The following is a 21,026-nucleotide window of genomic DNA, read 5'->3' as shown; positions in this document are numbered from 1 at the left end:
TCTGCCTCTGTTGTTACTTGGTCTTCTCTCTGTGTGCCTGTTTCTAAATTTCCTTCTTTTTTTTTTAAGATTTTAACACATTAAATAAAAAGTGAGAAATTAATTCCTTTCTTCTGTAAGAAACATCAGATAAAAGATATCATGAAAAAGAGATGAGAAGTCCTTTTTTCTGTATTAATAATCTTGGTACCATAAGACAAATACAAATATTAAACAAAAATTACACATTTTAATATGTCATCTTTATTGAAAAAGTAACATCTTAAAAATTTAGTATAAAAATATAGAGCAAAAATTTTCTCTTTCATTTCAAGATTTTATGTTACACACATTGTAGTCTTTTTTCTTTCACTTTTAAATCCTTGTTTAAAAGGTCTTTTTCTGGGTTCCTGCCTGGCTCAGTCGGTAGGGTATGTGGCTCTTGATGTTGGGGTTGTAAGCTGGAGCCCCACATTGGGTGTAGAGATTACTTAAAAGTTAAATCTTAAAAAGTTATTTAAAAAGAAGGTCTTCTTCACTTGGAGATTACTTTTGAAATTCCTCAAAGTTTTTTTCAGTATAAGGGATAAGGCAGAGGATGCTTTTAAAATTTTTTCCCGTATGATTAAGTATTTATTCCCTCAGTCATTCATCGATTCACAAATGTATTTTGTGTGGGTGCTGTGTTAAGGCATTGTCCCAGGGACTGAGGTTACAGATGGGGACAGGACAAAACGTGCCCTGTGATCACAGTGCTTATATTCTGGTGAGAGGAGGCAGGCTTTAAAACACAGAGTAACAAATATGTCAATTTGTCAGTATGTAAAAACTTAACTAGTGTTATAGAAAATAGAGTGAGAAGGGCCAGAAGTGCCAGGTATCTGCAGGGTATTGTAAATTTAAGTTTAAAGGAGACTTTTTTGAGAAAGACCTATTGGATCAGACACGTTTAAATGAACGTTTGAGCAGACAACCCCGAAGTATAAATTATGCTGCGTTTAGAACAACAGTTAGAAGAGATTAGACAAATACTCCAACTAATTTTTTTCCAACTGGCTAGATTAAATGGTGAAATAAAATGTTTTGTGTCACAGTTTTGGCAGATAAAAGCAATTGCTCCTCTTCTGGCTGAGGCAAATAACTGATTCAACCTTAAGCAGATGTATACTAGACAATGACATTTGGTAGTGGAGGATGAGGTAGGGGGTGGGAGATGGGGATCAGATCTTTCCTAGGCTCTTCTCTGCGAATTTACCTGTGTTTGGTGTTTCCACTTTCCCATTTCTCTTCCTGCTCCCATGAGACCAAATTCCCTTGTTCTGATTAGCTGTTCACTCGTTATGGAGTCCTTTATCAAAAATATTATCAGTACTTTGGGTCAGCTTGACTTTTGGTAGTGAAAATCACAAGCCATTCAGAAGTAATTCCTTGTTCACTGAGCATAAATTTAGTTTTTTTTTTTTTAAACAAAATGATATTATTTTGAGTAGAATGTTCTTATCTCCATCAAATCCAGGTGTATGAGATAACTCCTGTAAGGTCATGCATGACGCAAACACCCTTTGCACATCCCATATATTGACAGAGGCTACCTCCCAATATCATGACCATTTAGTGGTTCTCATTGTTGTCCGTTATGGTAACCTGGAAATGACCAAGGTGATATACTACTTACGAGATGGATCACTGGGGGCCTGGGTGACTCAGTTGGTTAAATGTCTGACTCTTGATCTCAGCTCAGGCGTTGATCTCAGGGTTGTGAGTTCAAGCCCCGTGTTGGGCTCCACACAGCCAGTATGGAGCCTCCAAAAAAAGAGATGGATCATTAATCTTTCTTCTGGAATCCTCACAAGAGTAGATAATAAAGACAGCTGTTGATTGCTACACAAGTGTTTGGAAACAGAATCTTCTAGATTTCTGCGAGCAAACTGATATCTTGTAGACCCCTGAAAGGTCTTTGGGAATTTTGCTTTCTTAAAATGACTTGGTCATTTTCAGAGATATTAGAGAAGCGTGTGTTGCTTTTTGGGTCTTCCGGTTGAAGCGGCTTTGCTCAGATTTCCTTACTTTTTGTGAAGGGTCACTTAGAGAATATTGTTTTTTCTTTGCAGATTAATTAGCCAACTAAAAAGGCCCCGAAAAAACTGGCTTCTCGGTCCATGTCAATCAATTGCTTATTATTTACAGAGACAAAAATTGTATCATTTTCCTTAAGCTCAAATATCCCACCTTGATAGATGGAATAGAGTCCATATTCAGAATCTTTAGACCAACAACTATTTCTAGCACTTTTCATCAGCAGTATAGGGTCAGGATAACTTGTGTATTTGTAAATATATTGTACCATTTGTTTGTTTTTCTTTTTGTTCTGTTCTGTTGAACTCGTTCCTGAAATTTCCTCAGGTTCCTGAAACCGAAAGTATGTTTGGGAATAGATGTAATAAAACCCCCTTCGATGGATAACCAGTTCTCCATTCCTCAAGAGCAAATTATTTAAGAATGAATGTCCTTTTCTCGATGACTCCCAGGAGTTTAGTTTCTGGCCCAAAGCTTTTTCATTCTTGGAGCCTGGATGAAGTTCAGGGAGAAAGAAAATGAAAAGAAAGAAGTTTGCAACAAAGGTAAGAATGATCTCAGTAGCTGTGCCTAGCCAATTTTTGGGTTGGGATTTTGAAGACTTTCAATCTAATATAAACTGCTTGCTCCTTCAATCTTACAAGGATTCCAAATTTCAGTCTTATAGGAATCTGGAGGGTATTGTATGATTGTGATCTGTTGGAAGTCCCTTACTTTCCACCTCATCCACCACTTAGGCCACATCTGCCACACTCAGCTCTATTTATTTTATTTTTTTATTTTTTAAAGGTTTTTATTTATGCCACACTCAGCTGTAAACTGTAGCTTAGGAGATGATTAACTCAATTGGCAATCTTGACTCTTGGGCAGAACTTCTATCCCACACCCCTACCTACCTTCCTATGCTGGTGAGTTCAAATGAGTAACAAATAAGGAAACCAAAAGAAACATATCTATTTCCTTAAGCCTGGAGCTCAGAACTTATTGCAATTTCTTTGGGTCTCTTTGGGTTCCTTCTTGGTCTTTCTCCACAATCCAGAGTCAATGGCACCATTCAAGCAGAAAGCATTTCTAGTCCACAATAAGACAGGGCACACGGTTGGGCAAAGAGAGCCCAGATTTAAAGATCTTCAGACCCTTGGATCTTTAACTCCCAAAGACTTTGAGTGAAAAAGGGCCCTTCTAAAATATGATATTCCTTTAAACTTTGGACCCATCTCCAGGATTGGTGCAAAATTTAGTTTTTCAATAGTGTAAAAACAAGTTTTTCTTGTTTGAGTAGTAAATAGTAACATTATAATAACGATCTCACTCATAGGCAGAACATGTCAATCATTCATAAAGCAAGAATTCAGGAATACCAGGAAGACAACTGTCCTCACCAAAAAGTGAAAAAAAAATCCCACAATCTTTTCATATTTTAAGTGACATCTGAAATTTCTTTAACTTGGGATGAAACCTTTCATAATAGGAAAAGCAACTATTTATGGAGTACTTAAAATACACAAGAATTTCGCCTGTGCTAATCTTCAGCATTTTATGATGTAAAGATTATCTCTACTTTGTATGTGAAGAAACTGAAGCTTGATTTGATTAGGTAATTTGCTCAAAACATATATCTAGGTAAAGAGGAGCTGGTATTCCAGCATGGGGATTTAGACCACAGGACTCCTTCACTGTTACAGCACTGCGTAGAAAACAGTTCTTCAGGTAAGAAATAGACTTATCATATTTGGCTAAACCCTATGAAATTGACATGTCTGTGAGTGAAAAATGGTCAAATATTGGCAGCTTCCCATAATTCAACCAAATACAAATGCCACAAGGAATACCTAGTGTCTCATGGTGAAAGTAAATAACTGATTTAGAACTTTTGAAGAGGAGGAAGATTTGATGGGAGTGAGAGAAATTACTTTGAGGAAGAAGAAGAAAAGCACAAATATGAGTATGGGAAACTCAAAGACAAAGTTCTCCCACCACATAATTTTCCATTTGTCTTGTAATCTTGCTTCTGAAAAGAAGCAATCTGAGCCCCCATTACCACCGAGCATTTTGTAGCTAACCATATCAACATTTCATAGACAAGTTAAAAGAGTAAACTATCTGGGACAAATTTTTCCATTGCCTTCCTTTTAGCCATATATTTGTTTTTTCTCTTACTTGGAACTGGAAACGAGCTTCTTCTCCGGCTACTTCCAGTTATGTGAGCTGCTGCTCTCTGAAAACTCCTTTCACTTACTAGGCTAGGAATATTTAGCTGTTTTTCTAAAAAAGAAAAATGATAAAGAATTTTATCAGTTGTCAAACCACTTTTCAAAAACATTGTTATTCAGAACTGCTGTCGGTCAGACATTGTAAGCACACTGGGCTTCCAAAGTTGATTGTATGGGTTTTCACCAAAATAGCCTACATTTTAATAGGATCATCCATCGATTCCTGCTTATGTTTAATTTTGAAAGTATTTTAGATGAGAAGAATAAGCAGTAGCTTGGGTTAGAATTCACTGGCATCTCAAAGGTGAGGCCCATCCAGAATATAACAAAATGAAGATTCTGGCCCTTTCTAAGTCAAACAAACAAACAAATAAATAAATAGCTGGGCACATGTAATAATTCTGCTGAGTCATTCAGCATACACAAATAACCAAGCACTGATGAATTTCCACTTTGAGTTATATATAGAAACAGAGCGATCCTGATTCTAAAGGAGCAATGGTGAGAACAACGGTCCATAGATGCTACAAACTGGTATCCAACAGTTATCCCCCACGCCTGGCCCCTCAAAGGAAACATGAATTGGCATACTGGTCATGATAATCAGTATATAAAAATAAAGTCACTAATTCACTAGATAAGAATAAGCAAATAAGACTTATTGATCACTTTCTGCAGTACTTTGGAGCAGCCTTTAAATACACAAATTCAGCAAACTCCCCTTTTCAGAAAATCAGTTCAAACTTCCCCAGTGTGCTTACACTGGTTACAATAAATGATATTTTATCATCAAGAAAATATTGCCAAGGGGTGCTTAGGTGGCTCAGTCATTAAACACCTATCTGCCTTTGGCTCAAGTCATGATCCCAGAGTCCTGGGATCGAGCCCCACATAGGGCTCCCTGCTCCGCTGGAAGCCTGCTTCTCCCTCTCCCACTTCCCCTGCTTGTATTCCTTCTCTCACTGTCTCTCTCTCTGTCTCTCTCTCTATGTCAAATAAATAAATAAAATCTTAAAAGAAAGAAAGAAAGAAAACATTGCCAGCAATGAGGTACTACACTGTAATAGAGAGGGGTTGCAAATCACTGTTTAAACACTAATTACACAGACTGAGCCCTCAAAGGACTTACTGTCTTTTAGGAGAGATATGAACTAGACAGTGAAAATTTACTTGTGAGAAATACAAATACACACACACACACACACACACACACACAATACATAATAATAAATATAAATAAATAAATATAAATAAAGGGTGATGGGTGTTCAGAAGAGGGAAAGAGTCCTCTTTATTGGAGGACTGAGGTCAGGGGAGGGTTTTGTGCTAAGGTTTACTCCAACAAACCAAGGTGCCCATCACATCTATGCCAGGCGCCCCTTTAGGAGCAAGGAGAAAGAACTAGAGACAAATGAATGCAAGCAAATATTTGAGGCGTAAGGATAACGATCTGAAGAGGATGAGCATGGGCAGACTTGGGAAAGAATGAGAGAAGGGCATTTTCAGAGATCGAGGACAGGGGCCACAGGCAGGATACACAAAGCATTCCTGGAGGGCTGCAGCATAGAAGGGGTTCAGATTCAGGCTTAAATGGGGAGCCAAATGATGGAGGGTTTGAATGTTAAGCTAAGAGATTTGGATTATATAGGACACGGTAGGACTCTGAAAGATTTTGGTAGGGGAAATGAAGAGATAATGTGTTGTGCTTTAGGCTATCCTATCTCAAAGTAAGGTTTGATGGGTAGAAGTTGGAAGGGTTGGAGACTGGCAAGTTACCAGACTGTAACTGATCAGGACTGAGAACAGGAGGTCTTAATCAAGGCTAGGAGGAAGAGGAACAGAAAGGAGGTGGCAAAATTTCACAGGAAAGGAATGAATAGGAAATAAGAATCTCTTCCACCCATCTTGTACAAGTTGTTACTTAATTCAGGATAGATGGGCATTTGTACAGTCCTGAAGACCAAATGTATCATGGGGATGCATGGACAACTACATAATACTCACAGAATGCTCAGCTTTCAAGGTTGATGTGTCCATTCACCTTTAACTTCTACTGTTTAATAATTCATAATGCTTTGCCTGCCCTTAGACCTTGGCACCTTGTTTTAAAATATGCAGAAGATGAATTTAATTATAAATATCTTACATTTAGAGGTCATTGTGAAGATTCAGGGAAGCCTAAACACAAACGCAAATTCTAAAGAGGACATTTCTAAAAATAAACAAACAAACAAAGACAAGATTTCCTACTGGCTATAGCAGACAACATGTGGAAAAGGAACCCGTGAATATGTCTGTTTGTGTGTCATGAATGCACCTTCGTCTACTGATTAGTACCTGATTTCTACATCTTAGTGTGATGAATAGAGAAGAGTATTCTTCTTACAACACTGAAAATAGTACATGCATCTTCTGTAGACCAGGGATCGGTTTTGCCTCATCAGAAGAAGGGGAGTGTTCACTGTTCTGATTACCACTTTCATGGAAATTTTCAGAAAGAATGCGTAGACCCTGGGAACAGATCTTATCCTTCATGTTTCATAAAGCATATTTAATAAAGAAAAATGGGAGTTGTTAAGCAATGAAGAAGCTTATGGTATCGAAAAAGGAGAGTTGAAAAGTAGAAAGACATCTTTGCAACACTTAGAGAACGGTTTCTTCTCTGCCAGGCTGGTGTGCCCCAGGACGGCAGTCTCCAGTATGTGTATTCAGGCCTCCATGGCCATTAGTATGGGAAAATGGGGCTACAGTGAGCCAAATGTGAAAAAGTAGCAAATTTTATCCAGTAGTTTTATTGACTAATGTATTCATTTAAAAATACGTATTAAGAGCCTTCTATGTGGAGAGAGAGGGAGGTGACACAATATTGCGAATGTGCTATCTGCCACTAAATTGGGCCTTCAAAATGGTTGAGCGTAACATTCTCAAAGGTGGTGGAGTAGGAGGATCCCGAGCTCACATCCTCCCATGGACACATCAAGGCTACAACTGATAAGGGAAATCTGTGTTCTAAGGTGGCCGACCAATCCCGCAGGGGAATCCCAGTCCTGGCCGCAGGGCCATTCCGGGTTTTCCTTCCTGCCTGGCTGCCAAGCATACAGAAGTGGCACAGATACAGAAGTAAAAGTGTATAAACTACCCCCTTTGTTTGTGCTGGTGGCTGACCTTGGGAGATTACTCTCCTCTGAACCTGCCAGTATTAAATAAACCTCCCATCCTCCAAGGTCTCCAGTGCCTGGTTCTTCCACTAGGATCCAGCCGAGGTTCCATAAGACAACTACTATAGAGTAATTCTCTCTGAGAAGGACCTGAAGACTAGCAGAACAGCTCTTCATAGTCAAAGATATAAAGAAAAAGCCACATGGAGAAGAGTTGAAAGGGGCAGGGTCAAGGTCTCATCAGGACTCACCTGCAAGGCAAGGTGATCTACAAGCAGTAAGGAGAGACATAGGTATGGAAACTCCCCCTGGGGAGCGAGGGATTCAAGCCCCACATGGGACACTGTTTCCCCCACCTGGGGCCTGCCCTGGGAAGACCAGCGCTCACAATGTCCAGCTTTGAAAATCAGTGGGGCTCACCTCCAGGAGAGCCAGAGGGCTGGAGGAAACTGAGACTCTGCTTTCAAAGGGCTTGCACACAAACTCACTCCAAGACCCAGCACAGAGGCAGTGGATTCAAAAGTGCCTGGGCCAGATGTGAAGGAGATTTCTTCCTAACTTCAGGGCATGTGATAGAAAGGCAAGGATCTACAAGAAGTTTCTTTGGGAACAGAAGTGCTGGCGGCCTTTTCTCTTGCCTTCCTTCTCTCTAGCCAGCTTGACCGGTGCCAGTTCTGACTCTCTCCACCAACCTTGCTAGCACCTTGCCTGGTCCTGGCATTGCCCTGTGGACCTGCCCCACCCACTCTGTCCCTCCTGGTAGAAGCCCCTCTACAGCAGCTTGGCCGAGACCAGCGTCCCCCCACACTTGCTCCCGCCCTGCCGTGGAAAGATGCCCAGCATCACCCATCATCAGGGAAATGCAAGTCATAACCACCATGAGCTGTCTGCACACCGGTCAGAACAGCTAATAACAAAAAGACAAGCAACAAGTGTTGGCCAGGATGTGGGGGAAAGGGAGCCCCACGGCACTGCTGGTAAATCAGGGCAGCCCCTCTGGAAAATAGCATGGAAGTGCCTCAAAAAAACTAAAAATAGAAAAGCCATACAATCCAGCAATTCCACCTCTGGATATTTATCCCAAGAAAAGGCAAATGAAATCCCTATCTTGAAAAGATATATGCTCCCTTATGTTCACTGCAACATGATTACAAGGGCCAAGATCTGGAAGCAACCCAAGTGTCCACCCATAGATGAGTGGATAAAGAAGCTGTGGTACACACACAATGGAACATTACTCAGCCGTAAAAGACAAGGAAATCGAGCCATTTGAGACAACACGGACGGACCTAGAGGGTATTATGCTGAGTGAAATAAGTCAGACAGATAAAGACAAATAATGTAAAATTTCACTTGTATGTGGAATCTAAGAACAAACCAACAAGCAAAACAAGACAGACACATAAATTCAGAGAACCAACTGGTGGCTGCCAGGGAGTGGGTTGGGGAGAAGGGTGAGACAGGTGAAAGAGATTAAGAGGTACAGTTACAAAACAAGAAAGTCATGGCGACATAAAATGCAGTATAGGGAAGATAGTCACTAATACTATAATTACTCGGTGTGGTGATAGTTAGTAACCATACTTATTGTAGTCAGCATTTTGTAATATATGTAAATGTCAACTCACTATGGTATACACCTGAAGTATAATATTGTATGTCAACTATATTTCAGTAAAAAATAAAATGAGAATGATACCTCAAAAAAGAGTTACTTGTTTTTTGTTTTTTTTTAGATTTTTATTTGTTTATTTATTTGACACAGAGAAAGAGATAGTGAGAGAGAGAGAGCACAAGCAAGGGGAGCAGCAGGCAGGCAGAGGAAGAGGGAGAAGCAGGCTCCCCAATAAGCAAGGAGCCTGATGTGGGCCTCTATCCCAGGAACCTGGGATCATGACCTGAGTTGAAGGCAGCCACTTAACCAACTGAGCCACTCAGGTGCCCCCAAAAGTTATTTGTATGCTATGTGAATTTCATCTCAATCAAAATACACACACACACACACACACACACACACATACACACATACACAAAAGGTGTTACCCCTCAGGGCCAGGGAGATAAAGAATCTCTTAGGTTTCGAGCATCAAGTTAGGTACTAGGTATAGACAGATGAGAGAAACAGACATGCATTCAATCTTTGCAGATCTTTAATCTAGTAGGGAATCAGAGAGCACACGGATAAAAATATATATATATATAAAAATAAAAGAAAATACATAAGAAAATGTGATAGAAATAGCAGGGTGTGGGGGAACTTACTTAGAAAGGTAGGCAGAGGAATATTCCCTGAAGAGGTGATGAGATGATAAGATGAGAATGAAAAGGAGTTAGTTATATGAGAAGCCAGGAAGAAGGCAGCCTGGGTAATAGCCCTCAAAGAGAATGTGGGGTGAAGTAGGCTGCTGACCGCGAACAGGAAGGTGGCCGTGGCTGAGAGACCACAGGATGAGAAGTGGGGGGGTGGTAAATGATTGCTGGGAAAGGTGACAAAGCGAGAGGCCCTTGCGTAAAGAAAGTCATAGAGCCTCGTAGTGGTCAGAAGCAGAGAAGATGGGTCATGTTGGGCCCTCATTTATCTTACTTTCAGCCATGTTCCAGAAAGGATTTAGATGACTTACTTACAACACATTTGAAAGTAAAAAATAAATAACTGAAGAAATTGAGGTGAAAAGGAAATTCATGGTGGGAAAACAAGATTCAGAAGAAATAAAGTTTTGACCACAGTTGGGGCCCCAGGTTTGGCTCTAAGCTTCCTAATGGCCAATGCAAAGAGAAAGATAGAATCAAGTGGCTTGAGACACTGAATCACAGTCTGAGGAGGGATGCGTGGAAGGGAGTGGAGGAAAAGGGCTGGAGAGCCATTCACCCCATGATGAAGTCTACAGCAGAAAATTAAAATAACAAACAAACAAAAAATACTACCTGGAACTGTAGGAATGGTTTCCTCATAGGTTTTCAAAATCATCTGCAAACAGTATTGAATAAAGCTTGTTAATTTCCCTAAAAATTTCAACTGACTACAGAATGTCTATGGCCCTTCTTGCTGATGTCTAAGATGTCCTTTCTACGCCAGAGAGGAACCTCGGAAGCTTTAGATGTCCAAGCACAGGGTTTGCGTGGGGTAGGGTGGGAGCTGGGGTGAACACTGAGGCAGAGGCAGCTGTGGAAAGTTCTGTTTCTGGAGGGGGCCTTCAAAGACCACACCGGCCCAGGAGGAAGGTGCCATCTGGCAAGGTAGATGAGGCTAATGTTCCCCAAACCTCCTTGTGGCTACTGGATGTGGCCCCCAGGCCTCCTCGCTTTCTCCATGTGGGGCGTGAGTCTGCAGGCAAGTGTGTGGGTTAAGTGCACTGCGGAACAGTGTTCAGAGGCTTTGAATGGCTGGGCAGACCCAAGCCTCAAGGTGTAAGGCACATTGGACATACAGAGCCCACCAAGGCAGGACCTGGCAATACTGTGCCATTCTCTCGTTTCTAACCTGCGGCCAGGGCATTCTTCACATAAACATGTTTTACCACATGCCAATACCTTTTCTAAACAGCTAGCATCACCTTCTTTGTACTAACCTGTGGGAAAAATCAGTAAGAAAGAGGGAAACCTTAATCTTTCTATTAGATGAGCTAATACTGAGCGCAGCTGTGGCTTCTGAAGTTCCCTCCATTTAGTTCTGTCCCCTGGGCCTTTGTCCATCCTTTCCTGCAACTGACCTCCTTTCCTGCAACTGTTGTCCCTTTTGAAACTGCCAGAAACTCTCCTCCTCTATACTCCCACCCCAAACCAGAAACTCTCTGTTTTTCCCTTGGTCTCAAGCCCTGACCCAATAAGGGCAGGTTCACCTCTGGCACAATGGGCATGGTGGGGAGGAGGGAAGCCAGCAGTGGCCTTAGCATGGTTTCTCTTTCTCTCTCATTCTGGAGTAGAAGGAAGGAAGGAAGGAAGAAGGAGGAGCAGCAGGAAAGAGAGAAGGGTAGTTCCTGTAGTGTGGGAAGCAGAATAAAAGAATAATAACAGTCTGGTCAGATGGTCCAGATGCAAATGTGTCAATCACTAGCTCTGGGAGACTTCGCTTAAGTTACTTAACTGATGTGAACTTTAAATTCTTCATCTAATAAAAAAAAAAAAAAAGGAGAAGAGTAAGAGGGGGCCCAGTCAGTTGAGTGTCAGACTCTTGATTTCAGGTTCAGGGTCATGGGATCCAGCCCCAAGTCGGGCTCCACGCTCAGTGATGAGTCTGCTGGAGATTCTACCCCACCCCCTCAGATTCTCTCTCTCTAACATAAATGAATACATTTTAAAAAGAGAGGGAGAGGAAGATAATAGTTTGGATTCCTTTCTCAAAGAGCTGTTCTGAGGATTAAATGACATACCATATGGAATTTTAGGATGTTTACTGGAAAATAATCTGTTCCATTAATGGCACCTGAAAAAAATGGGAAATGGGAATCCCCCTATCCTGACCACCCATCTGTGTCCTCTCCCAGCCTCTCCCTATTCTAGTGAGTGGCAGTGTGGGAGAATGGGAGGGAGAGAGAGAACAGCAGGAAGAGGTATGTGAATTCTACTCCCACTACTTCTCTACCCTCCCCCCACTCCCGGCCCCAGCATCCAGCCCCCTCCTCAGGCTCCAGATTTCTGCTCTTGCGCTGAGTTTCTCTCACTTGCCATCCATGGGTTTGCCCCCACCAACCCCAGGGACTGCTGAGTCCCATTCCTCAGTCTTCTCAGGATGCCCCCACTCCCCGCCCACCACCCGGCACCTGCCCCACACCCCCACCCCCACCCCGGCCCCCCACCCCAGCCCCAGACTTCCTGGTCCTCAGCACCTGACCACCTGGGGCAATGGAGTCAAGTTGCTTCTGTACAGCTTGTGTGCAGTGGGCGCCCTGCCCTGGCCTCCGCGTGAGGTCAGATTCCATTTCTCATAGAAATGGCATCCTAGAGGACATCTGGGCTCTACTGTGAGGATTGCATGGGTTATAAATTGGAGCCCTAACCACAAGCACGACAGTTTATATGCAAAGACAGACCGAGCACCAAACAATGGGCTTGCAATCATATCTTCAAAACACACCTCCTTCCTGCCCTAGGAATGTCCCCAGCATTTTTTTTTTTAAATAATGATGTTGTATCACGGTTTACAGAGTTATTTTCATACCCATGTTCTCATCCTGACCTTTCTGGACAGGCAGAAGGTAAAATTATGTAATTTAATGAAATAAACTGTTTGCTGACAGAGAGTTTTTGCTAGGGATCCTGTTTAAGCAACTTCTACAAACATTTTGTAATTGGTTATTTATTAACTATAAATCAAGATGTCATCACCTTCAATTTCTCAAAGTTTCTCTTTCTTCCCTCTTCCTTTCCTCTTTCTTCATCTCTATATGCATACAAAAATAAATATATGTTTAATTCCAGAGATCAATAAGATTGGAAGAGTATAAAAATACCAGTACACGGCTTCGTCTGTCTTCTGAACAACAAAAAAAATCACACATGTCTTTTATTGTCGTGTGACCTTGAACACACTGCCCTGTCTGTGCCTCAATTTCTACGATGGGAGATGAAAAGTTTAGACTAGATGGGGAGGATCGAGTAGAGGAGTGAACTCAAGACCAAGGAGTCAGCCAGGACCCACTGTTTGGTGCTGTTCCACTTTCTCCTAGTTCTATGAATTTGGGGAAAAAATCACTTAAATACTCTGGGCCTCAGTTTCCTCCTTTGCAAAATGCAGCATCTCCACTCGATGCTCTTAAGTGTTCCCTGTCCTGTGACCTTCCACGCCTGCTAGTGGAGGGACCTGGTGGCCCACCTACCTTTCTAACAACTTGATGGAGTTGCCACTTCACTTGCCCACAGGGGCTGTTCATACTGTCCTCATCATGGGGGTCCCATGGGATGTCGTCTTCCTTTAAGAAGCAGGCAATGCCACTTCGGGAGTACTTGTCCTGCATCTGGGTTAAGATGGAGTAGAACACAATATTAGGCACAAGAGCTTTTTATTTTTGTTCATTTACAAGTTAAGTGATGGGAACTGATGGATGACAGATTCAAAGATGTCTTGGCACCTGAGATAAGCTCATGGCTTGAAATAGAAGTAGGCATGCTGTCCTTTGTTTGGTGAATACAAGGAAGCAGCTGGATATGGTGGAAAGGTTACAGGTGTGGGCCAGACAGCCTGGGTCACAATGCCCTTCGCTGCCCCAGTGTGTCCCTCAACAAACTGCTTCTTCTCTTCTGTGTCTGTTTTTCATTTGATCTTTGAGCTGGTTCATTGTGGTGATCTTTGAGATCATTTCCAACTCTGGGATGGGGAGGATCCCATTTCAAAGATGGGAAACCACCTAGGTATAAAGTATGCAATAGAGGGGCACCTGGGTGACTCAGTCTGTTAAGCATCTGACTCTTGATTTTGGCTCAGGTCATGATCTCAGGGTTGTGAGATCAAGCCCTGTGCTGGGCTCTGGGCTCAGCGTGGAGCCTGCTTAAGATTCTCTCTCTCTCTCTGCCCCTTCCCACTCAAATTCTCTCTTTCTCGAATAAAAAAAAAAAAAAAAGAAAGAACGAAAGAAAAAAGAAAGAAAGAAAAGAAATGAACAGTAGGCAATAGAGTCCATTTAAATTCCAGGATCCTAAATAAAAAAGTAAACAAATCCTTCAGGGCCTTTGGGGTGCAGGTAATGTTCTTTTTCTCAATCCGTGCTTCTGGTATTGAGTAAATTCTAGTTACTTTTGTGAATTCTACTCCTCTGGATGGTAGAATCTAGAATATATTTCCATTGGAAATCTTAAACGCTGTTTTATTAAATGTCCACACTAGTTAGGGATTCATCTACAGACACTTGAAACACCATTTGAAGGTTCACCCCTCCTTCCGTTTGAGAACAAGCATTTATAATGGCCAGGTAACTGTCAACAAAGTACTAGCCTGATATCAAATACACATACACACACACACACACGCAAACACACACACACACGCAAACACAAACACAAACGTGTGCACGCACACATCCCAAACCATCCAGCACATTCTAGGCTGACAACTGGTTAATTTTACAAAGGAAAACGGGAAGTCCATTCGAGGTCAGACATTAGTTCTTTTTTTTCTTTTTTCCTGTTTTTGTTTTTAACAACTGGGATCGAGGAGCTGTTATTTCCCTGTGCAAATCTGAATTGCTTTTCTCTGGAGAAATAAATGGACATTTTTATCTATTGTTTGAACTTAAGGGACACCAAAGCTTGAAGGAAAGATCAAACTTAATGATGCTCCTTCCTGTAAAAAGACAATCTCATTCCAAATCAAAATAATTTGTTTGTGCGAGGTCCCAGTCAGAGTCACATTGTTCTGGGCCCAGCCACGTGCCCCTCGGACATTTGACGAAGCTCCCTCAAGTGCAAAAGCACAAATCTGAGTTGACGAATTCCTTCCACAGACTCTGGCACAGAACATTCATTTACTTTTAAATAGATGTTTACTTTCTTTCTTCCTGCCTTTAATTACAAGAGTCAAACATTCTCGTGTTAGTAGATGTACTATGGTGACAGCTGGGGCCGCCTAAGCTGTGTGGAGTTAACAACACTGATTTGTTCTCTCCCCACCATGCTCGTCTCCTATAGACATCTACTTGCATCTCCAATATACATGGGAGCTAAAAAGCATTTCCTAGGAACTCGATTAGGTATGCTTTAGAAATAGGAGAACATATCCCGCAACTGGGGGTGGGGAGGGTCAGAGAGGAGGAGCTGGATTCAGTACAAAGCCCAGAGGGTGGTTCCAGGAAGAGCAAGTTACCTACATTGGACCCTGTCCCGGGACAACCAGTATGGGTGTTCTCTGCCCAGACATTGGTCTGATGAAACTGAATAAATAGGCTCACAAACGCCTATAACTTGTGGACATGAAAAGGTGTGCATGACACAGAGAGGAGGAGGATTTCTTTTCTTACTTCACAGCAGCTGGAAGCTCTCTCATCACAAAAAGATGAAGAACAGGAGAAGCTAGGGCCAGGGGCAGGAGAAGGCAGAGCTGAGAGCTGCCTGGGGCCCCCGCAGTCATGGTAGCTGGAAGCTTCCTGGGAACTGAAGGGGAGTCTGAGAGGGTGGAAATGCTGCAGGGCCCAGCCCAGGCCAGAACCAGCTGCGGCTGAGTGGTTCTGGACACGCTCTGGGGATTTTCCAGAAACACCTCCAGGAGGTGGGAGGGAGAACCCTGTCGCATAAGATCCTAGGCCTACATGGGAGGGAGGCTGACAAGCTAATGTGACTCCTCTGTTACCCGAAATTTAATGAAGCCTAGAACCATTGGTGGTATATGGGCAATCTGCAAAATATAAAAAAGCAAAGAATGCTTTTCTAAATGAAAAATCAACAAAAAACCCACTAAAATCACCCTGATCCTAGTTCTTAAATAACCTCTCGATGATATCTCTTGTTTTCAGGGTTGTATGTGGGCAATTGCGTCTATGGTTGTTTTCTCTTAAGACTGTATAAAAATGTCACGTTTTTAAAGCCTACCTAAAAATCATATATAGATAGCATAGATATTTTTATGGCATTCATGGTAGAGAATTTATAAAACATGGAAAAGGAAAAAAGACATCCTTAATCATACAGTCTAGAGATCACAATGATCAACATTTTGGTATTTCACCTACTACACATTTTATGCATGAATACTGGTTTCTGAATAATTGAAACCCCAAGGGAAAGCCCAGCACTCCTCCCCAGCCCCACATGTTTCTTGCGTTTTCATATTTGGTGGTTTCTTCTCCAGGCTTTGGCCAGGGCTGGTGACTAGCTGCGTGAGTAAGGGGGTACCATGGTTGTTTCAAGAATGATTCATGATGATTAATGTGATGAGTCCCTCTCTGTCCTTTTTTCCCACATCCTTCCCACTTCAAAGCATGAATTTCTTGAAGCATGCTTCAGACCAGAGCTAGTCTCTCATTAGCCACATCTGGGTGTTGGAGGCCGGGGAGTCATGTGTGCTATTTTCATCTGCACGCCACTCGGAGAGCTTTTGCACCTAGCGTCTGCTCTTCTGACCCAGAAGCCCTGACAGGTGGTTTCCACCATGACTGCTGTTGGTGCCATCACAAACATGGTGATTGTCTAGGCCAAGGCCAACCTTGGCAGTCCTTGGCAGGGCTTGTGGTCTGCAGGTTAGACTCCTTTGCCAGCTGGCTCAGAGACTTCGAGGTGGAGACACTGGCTTTCTCTCCTGCCCTGACATGAGTTTCTAAGGAATCATTTTCCGCGAACCACAAGCAGCATAAAGAACCACAAGCAGCATAAATGGTGGCTAAGCCTCCCCTTCTCCTTTGTCTTTCCCATCTATGATGCCAAAGTGGTAGGCAGTCCCTTGTCACGAGATATTCTCAGAGAGACATAAACTTTAGAGGCTAAGCCCATATTTAGCATCCAGGCTTGCTAGTCTACAGGCTTCTTTGTGCTTATGTGTGAAGGTCAGATCAGAGCTCCTCAGCCCTGCATAGGCCACGCTCTCTATAATCCTTGCTCAGCTTACCTTCTGGGAACTTTCATCAATCCAAGTAGAATCTCTGATCTGTTTAAGGAAATTAATTCTTCCATTAAATATGCTTTTCCAAATTTTACACAGTCAACCAAAGAGATGCAGAGTCACTTTTCCTTGCAAGCATTCCTGATGAAGAGGGTGATGGCAGCAGGAGACTTCTCAACACTAGTTACGACTGTAGTTTATGAAGCACTCATTTAATGCCAAGGCTCAAAATTGGGCTTTCCCCTTAACCTGTTTTATAATCTTGGGCAAATCATCTAATTCCTTGTGCCTTATGTATCTGTAAAATAGGGCAATTCTATTTACAAGTTCGTTGTGAGCTCAGTAATTCTATTTACAAGTTCAAGGATCAAATAGAGCAATATCTTGCCAAGTTTCTGGAACACAGTATTGGCTGAAGATCTGTTCATTCTCCCCCCTTTCTGGCACTCTCCATGAATTCTTCCATATGGCTATACGTATATGTATCCATATATAACTATGCAATTAAGAAAAATGTATGCATGTGGGGAGATGTTAAGCTTTATTCAAAATTTCCATTTTTATAGTTGAATAAAAAATACTTGATCATATACACAGAGAAGTGCATGAGTCAATAATTAGTTAATTCAGTCTTAAAATTTGGCCAACTTGTAATGTCAGCAAACCGAGGGAATGGCTTGTGCAATAGAGACAGACTCATTCTGTTTATCCTGCAAAACTAACAACAGTTAGGACATGCTAGCTCCAAACTCACGAACACAGCTGTATTCCAGACTCTCAGGTGGACTTAGAACTAGAGGCATGTTTATAGTTTCACAGATGTTTTAGTTACAAATATCCAGGGCTCTTCTGAATGTGCCCTAGAGCAAAGCTGACTTTACAGGTCAAGGGTAGCCCCTCATTTTCATAATTCCTTGCAAATCAAACAAGAGTCTACTTCATCCAACTCCAAAGGAAAATTTTGCAACTATTTGAGATAACCAGATGTATGCTCCACAGGGTATGCAAACAGCATTTCCATAACAGATACTCACTCTATGGCATTTAGATAATTTCTATTTTTCTGAGTCCCTTCTACTTGCATTTCCTAGCCAGCTGGCAGATGGAATGTTGCTTTATCGTAATGTGGCAGGATGCAGGGGGCATCCGAGGGTGCAAATATGTTAACTCTATAAACACTCTGTAGAGGAGGAAGGTGTGTTTTAGGAGCCCAAAGACTTGAGTTCTCCTCTGCTTCCAAAGCCCTGTCTGAGCTTAGATATGTCATTTTGTCTGGGGGTCTCTAGTCTCCTCATCTATAAAATGGGGGGTGTCCAAATTTCCTTCCAACTCACAGTTCTCTACTATATAATACACAATTAGTCAAAACATACATTAGAACCCAAAAGCTGGCTTGGTTTATTTTCAGCAATTTTGCATTCATGATTCCAAAAGTTCTATATAGTTGAGGAATGTAGGAACTAAAATGGTACTAAGTTTTTTTTCCCCCTCTGTCAAATGTACCTGCATTCACACTTGGACCACCCACAGACATAGAGCAATCATTTTATTTTCAATTATTTTATCATGAACATAAAATGTGGAGTCCATATGATAACAGACTTAATTCTAGACTTTATGCATGACATGTCTGGGGCCAGGGAACAGACAAATGCCAGTCCTTCCTATCTTCACTGTTGTCCACACAGAAATGCCACAGATCTCAAACTAAAACATGTTTCAAAGATTGGACTTACCCCCCACCCCATGTCTTGGAGGAAAAAGACAAACCCAATGACACTCCAAGACTTGGTGCCGATTTTTTTAGTTCAATTGCTAGTATTATAAAATGCACAAACTGATGAAGAGGGAAAAAATAAATATGCTAGGAGTTTTGCTTTTGCATCTGTCAGGAGCTGATAGAACGAGTTCTGTAACCCCACTCTGTTCATACAGTCCTTTCAACTTAAACTTTTGCAAGGTCCTCGGTAATCATATGCGTTAGCAGTTAAGGTCTACAGGCAGAGAGAGGGAACTTTTTTTTTTCCCAGAAGAGGAAACAGAGGCCGTTACCCCCTGGGGTGGCTGAGCGCCTCTGTCAGGGATGTGCATGGTACTGACCTGCTTCAGCTCCCTGGTGAAGTACATGTAAGTCACGGCCACACAGAGGGACTGCAGGAGCACGGTGAAAATCAGAATCAGCACGCAAGTCTGCCCAGGGCTGGGGCCCCCCGGGGCCTGCATCTCGCTGTGATCCTGTCCAAGTCTCACTGTGGCAAAGGCAGCCGACAGCGGGTTATTCTGTTGAACCAACGATCAGGGGTGGAGCTCTTCTTGGGTTTCATTTATTTAAAAACAGAGTCAAAATGAAACTGAAAACAACAGGCTAGGGAAAGGAGAATTCCAGGAAGCTCTCTCCATTCTATGGGAATATCAGGGACCAAGGAGGGAAACAGACATTAAAATTGTTTTCAAAACTGGCAGGGCTGTGTGTTAGGACAAACAGCTGCTTCCCCAGTGCTCGGGGCCCATTGGGGGTCCTGTGGCTGTGCTCTTGCCCAGAGACTGTGCTCATTCCTGGGCTCCCAGGCTGCATCTCATCCCAGCAGCCGGTCCCTGAGAGCCAGACCACAGATCTGACCATCCGCAGAGGCCACTCTAGTCGGAGATGCAGGCTGCAGGGGGAGAAGCTTCCTTTGTCATCTCTCCAAGGTCACTTGGTGGCCCCGTGCAGCAGTTCAGCGGCCTGGTTGGTGTCTTCGGTTGGGAGGCCACGTGGTGTGGGGCTTAGCAAATGACCTCAGGGGCTCAGACTGCCTGCAGGTAGATGTCGGCCCTGCTGCTTCCTGATGTGAAACCCTACCTGGGTTTTTAAGGGCTTTGTCCTTAAACTTCAGCATCCATGAAGTAGGGATGATAGCAGCACCTACCCCCAAAGCATAGCTGGTGGATGAAATGAATTAATTACTCATGCCTGGCTTCCTGGGGCTGCTTGGCAAATATAGCCCATAACCTTTCTAGCTACAGACATGGAGAGTGGAGTGGACCAGAGGATGGGGCAAGGGCTGCTCACCAACTTGAAAATTAAGTCCCATTTAGTCCGAAGTGAGATTTTTTTTTTTTAAAGATTTTATTTATTTATTTGACAGACAGAGATCACAAGTAGGCAGAGAGGCAGGCAGAGAGAGAGGAGGAAGCAGGCTCCCCGCTCAGCAGAGAGCCCGATGCGGGGCTCGATCCCAGGACCCTGGAATCATGACCTGAGCCGAAGGCACAGGCTTCAACCCACTGAGCCACCCAGGCGCCCCCCCGAAGTGAGATTTTATGGACAGTGAGATATGGAATTCCAGAAAATGTCACCCAGAAAGACCAAGGAAATGTTGATCCCCCAAGGATCAACGAGGTAAGAAATGCAAGGCATTTGTTTTGGTCTCTTGTCATGGCACCCCAACCCCAATTATGTATATCCATTTGGTTTTCCAACTTTATCTAGGTTATTATTTACACACGTTAAAATTCATCAATGTCAAAGTTTTGGTATACCTTGGTAATTGGATATAAGGTGTAACCACCACAATCAAGTTATAGAATGGTTACTTCACCTTAAAAACTTCCTTCAGGGGGCACCTGGGTGGCTCAGTGGGTTAAGCCGCTGCCTTCGGCTCAGGTCATGATCTCAGGGTCCTGGGATGGAGTCCCGCATCGGGCTCTCTGCTTGGCAGGGAGCCTGCTTCCCTCCCTCTCTCTGCCTGCCTCTCTGTCTACTTGTGATCTCTCTCTGTCAAATAAATAAATAAAATCTTTAAAAAAAACAAAACAAACAAACAAAAAAAAAACTTCCTTCAGGGGAGCCTCGGTGGCTCAGTCCTTAAGGGTCTGCCTTCGGCTCAGGTCATGATCCTGGGGGCCTGGGATGGAGCCCCACGTCAGGCTCCCTGCTCAGTGGGGAGTCTGCTTCTCCCTTCCCCTCTGCTGCTCCCCCTGCTTGTGCTTTCTCTCTCAAATAAATACATAAAATCTAAAAAAATAAAATAAAATTTAAAAATAAATAAATAAATAAAAACGTTTTCATCCCCCCTTTGCCCGAGCTCGGTGTGG

At 42.7% G+C, this 21,026-nt stretch overlaps 1 protein-coding gene across 1 annotated transcript; it reads right to left on the bottom strand.

Moving 5' to 3' along the window:
- Window positions 1-224: 224 nt before the first annotated feature.
- LOC111152154 (TNF superfamily member 10) lies at window positions 225-19,273 on the bottom strand. The gene is given in 6 exon segments (XM_022510510.1): window positions 225-2,547; window positions 4,216-4,320; window positions 10,352-10,394; window positions 13,243-13,380; window positions 19,050-19,231; window positions 19,234-19,273. Coding segments are annotated over 6 exon segments (960 nt in total). The 3' UTR covers window positions 225-2,095.
- Between the last annotated feature and the right edge of the window lie 1,753 nt (window positions 19,274-21,026).

This window comes from Enhydra lutris, unplaced genomic scaffold, assembly GCF_002288905.1.
Source record: "Enhydra lutris kenyoni isolate GAN:26980312 unplaced genomic scaffold, ASM228890v2 scaffoldscaffold2, whole genome shotgun sequence".
NCBI classification, from domain to species: domain Eukaryota; kingdom Metazoa; phylum Chordata; class Mammalia; order Carnivora; family Mustelidae; genus Enhydra; species Enhydra lutris.
Note: the sequence above shows the minus strand (reverse complement) of the source record. Positions and strands in the feature narration are given on the sequence as shown.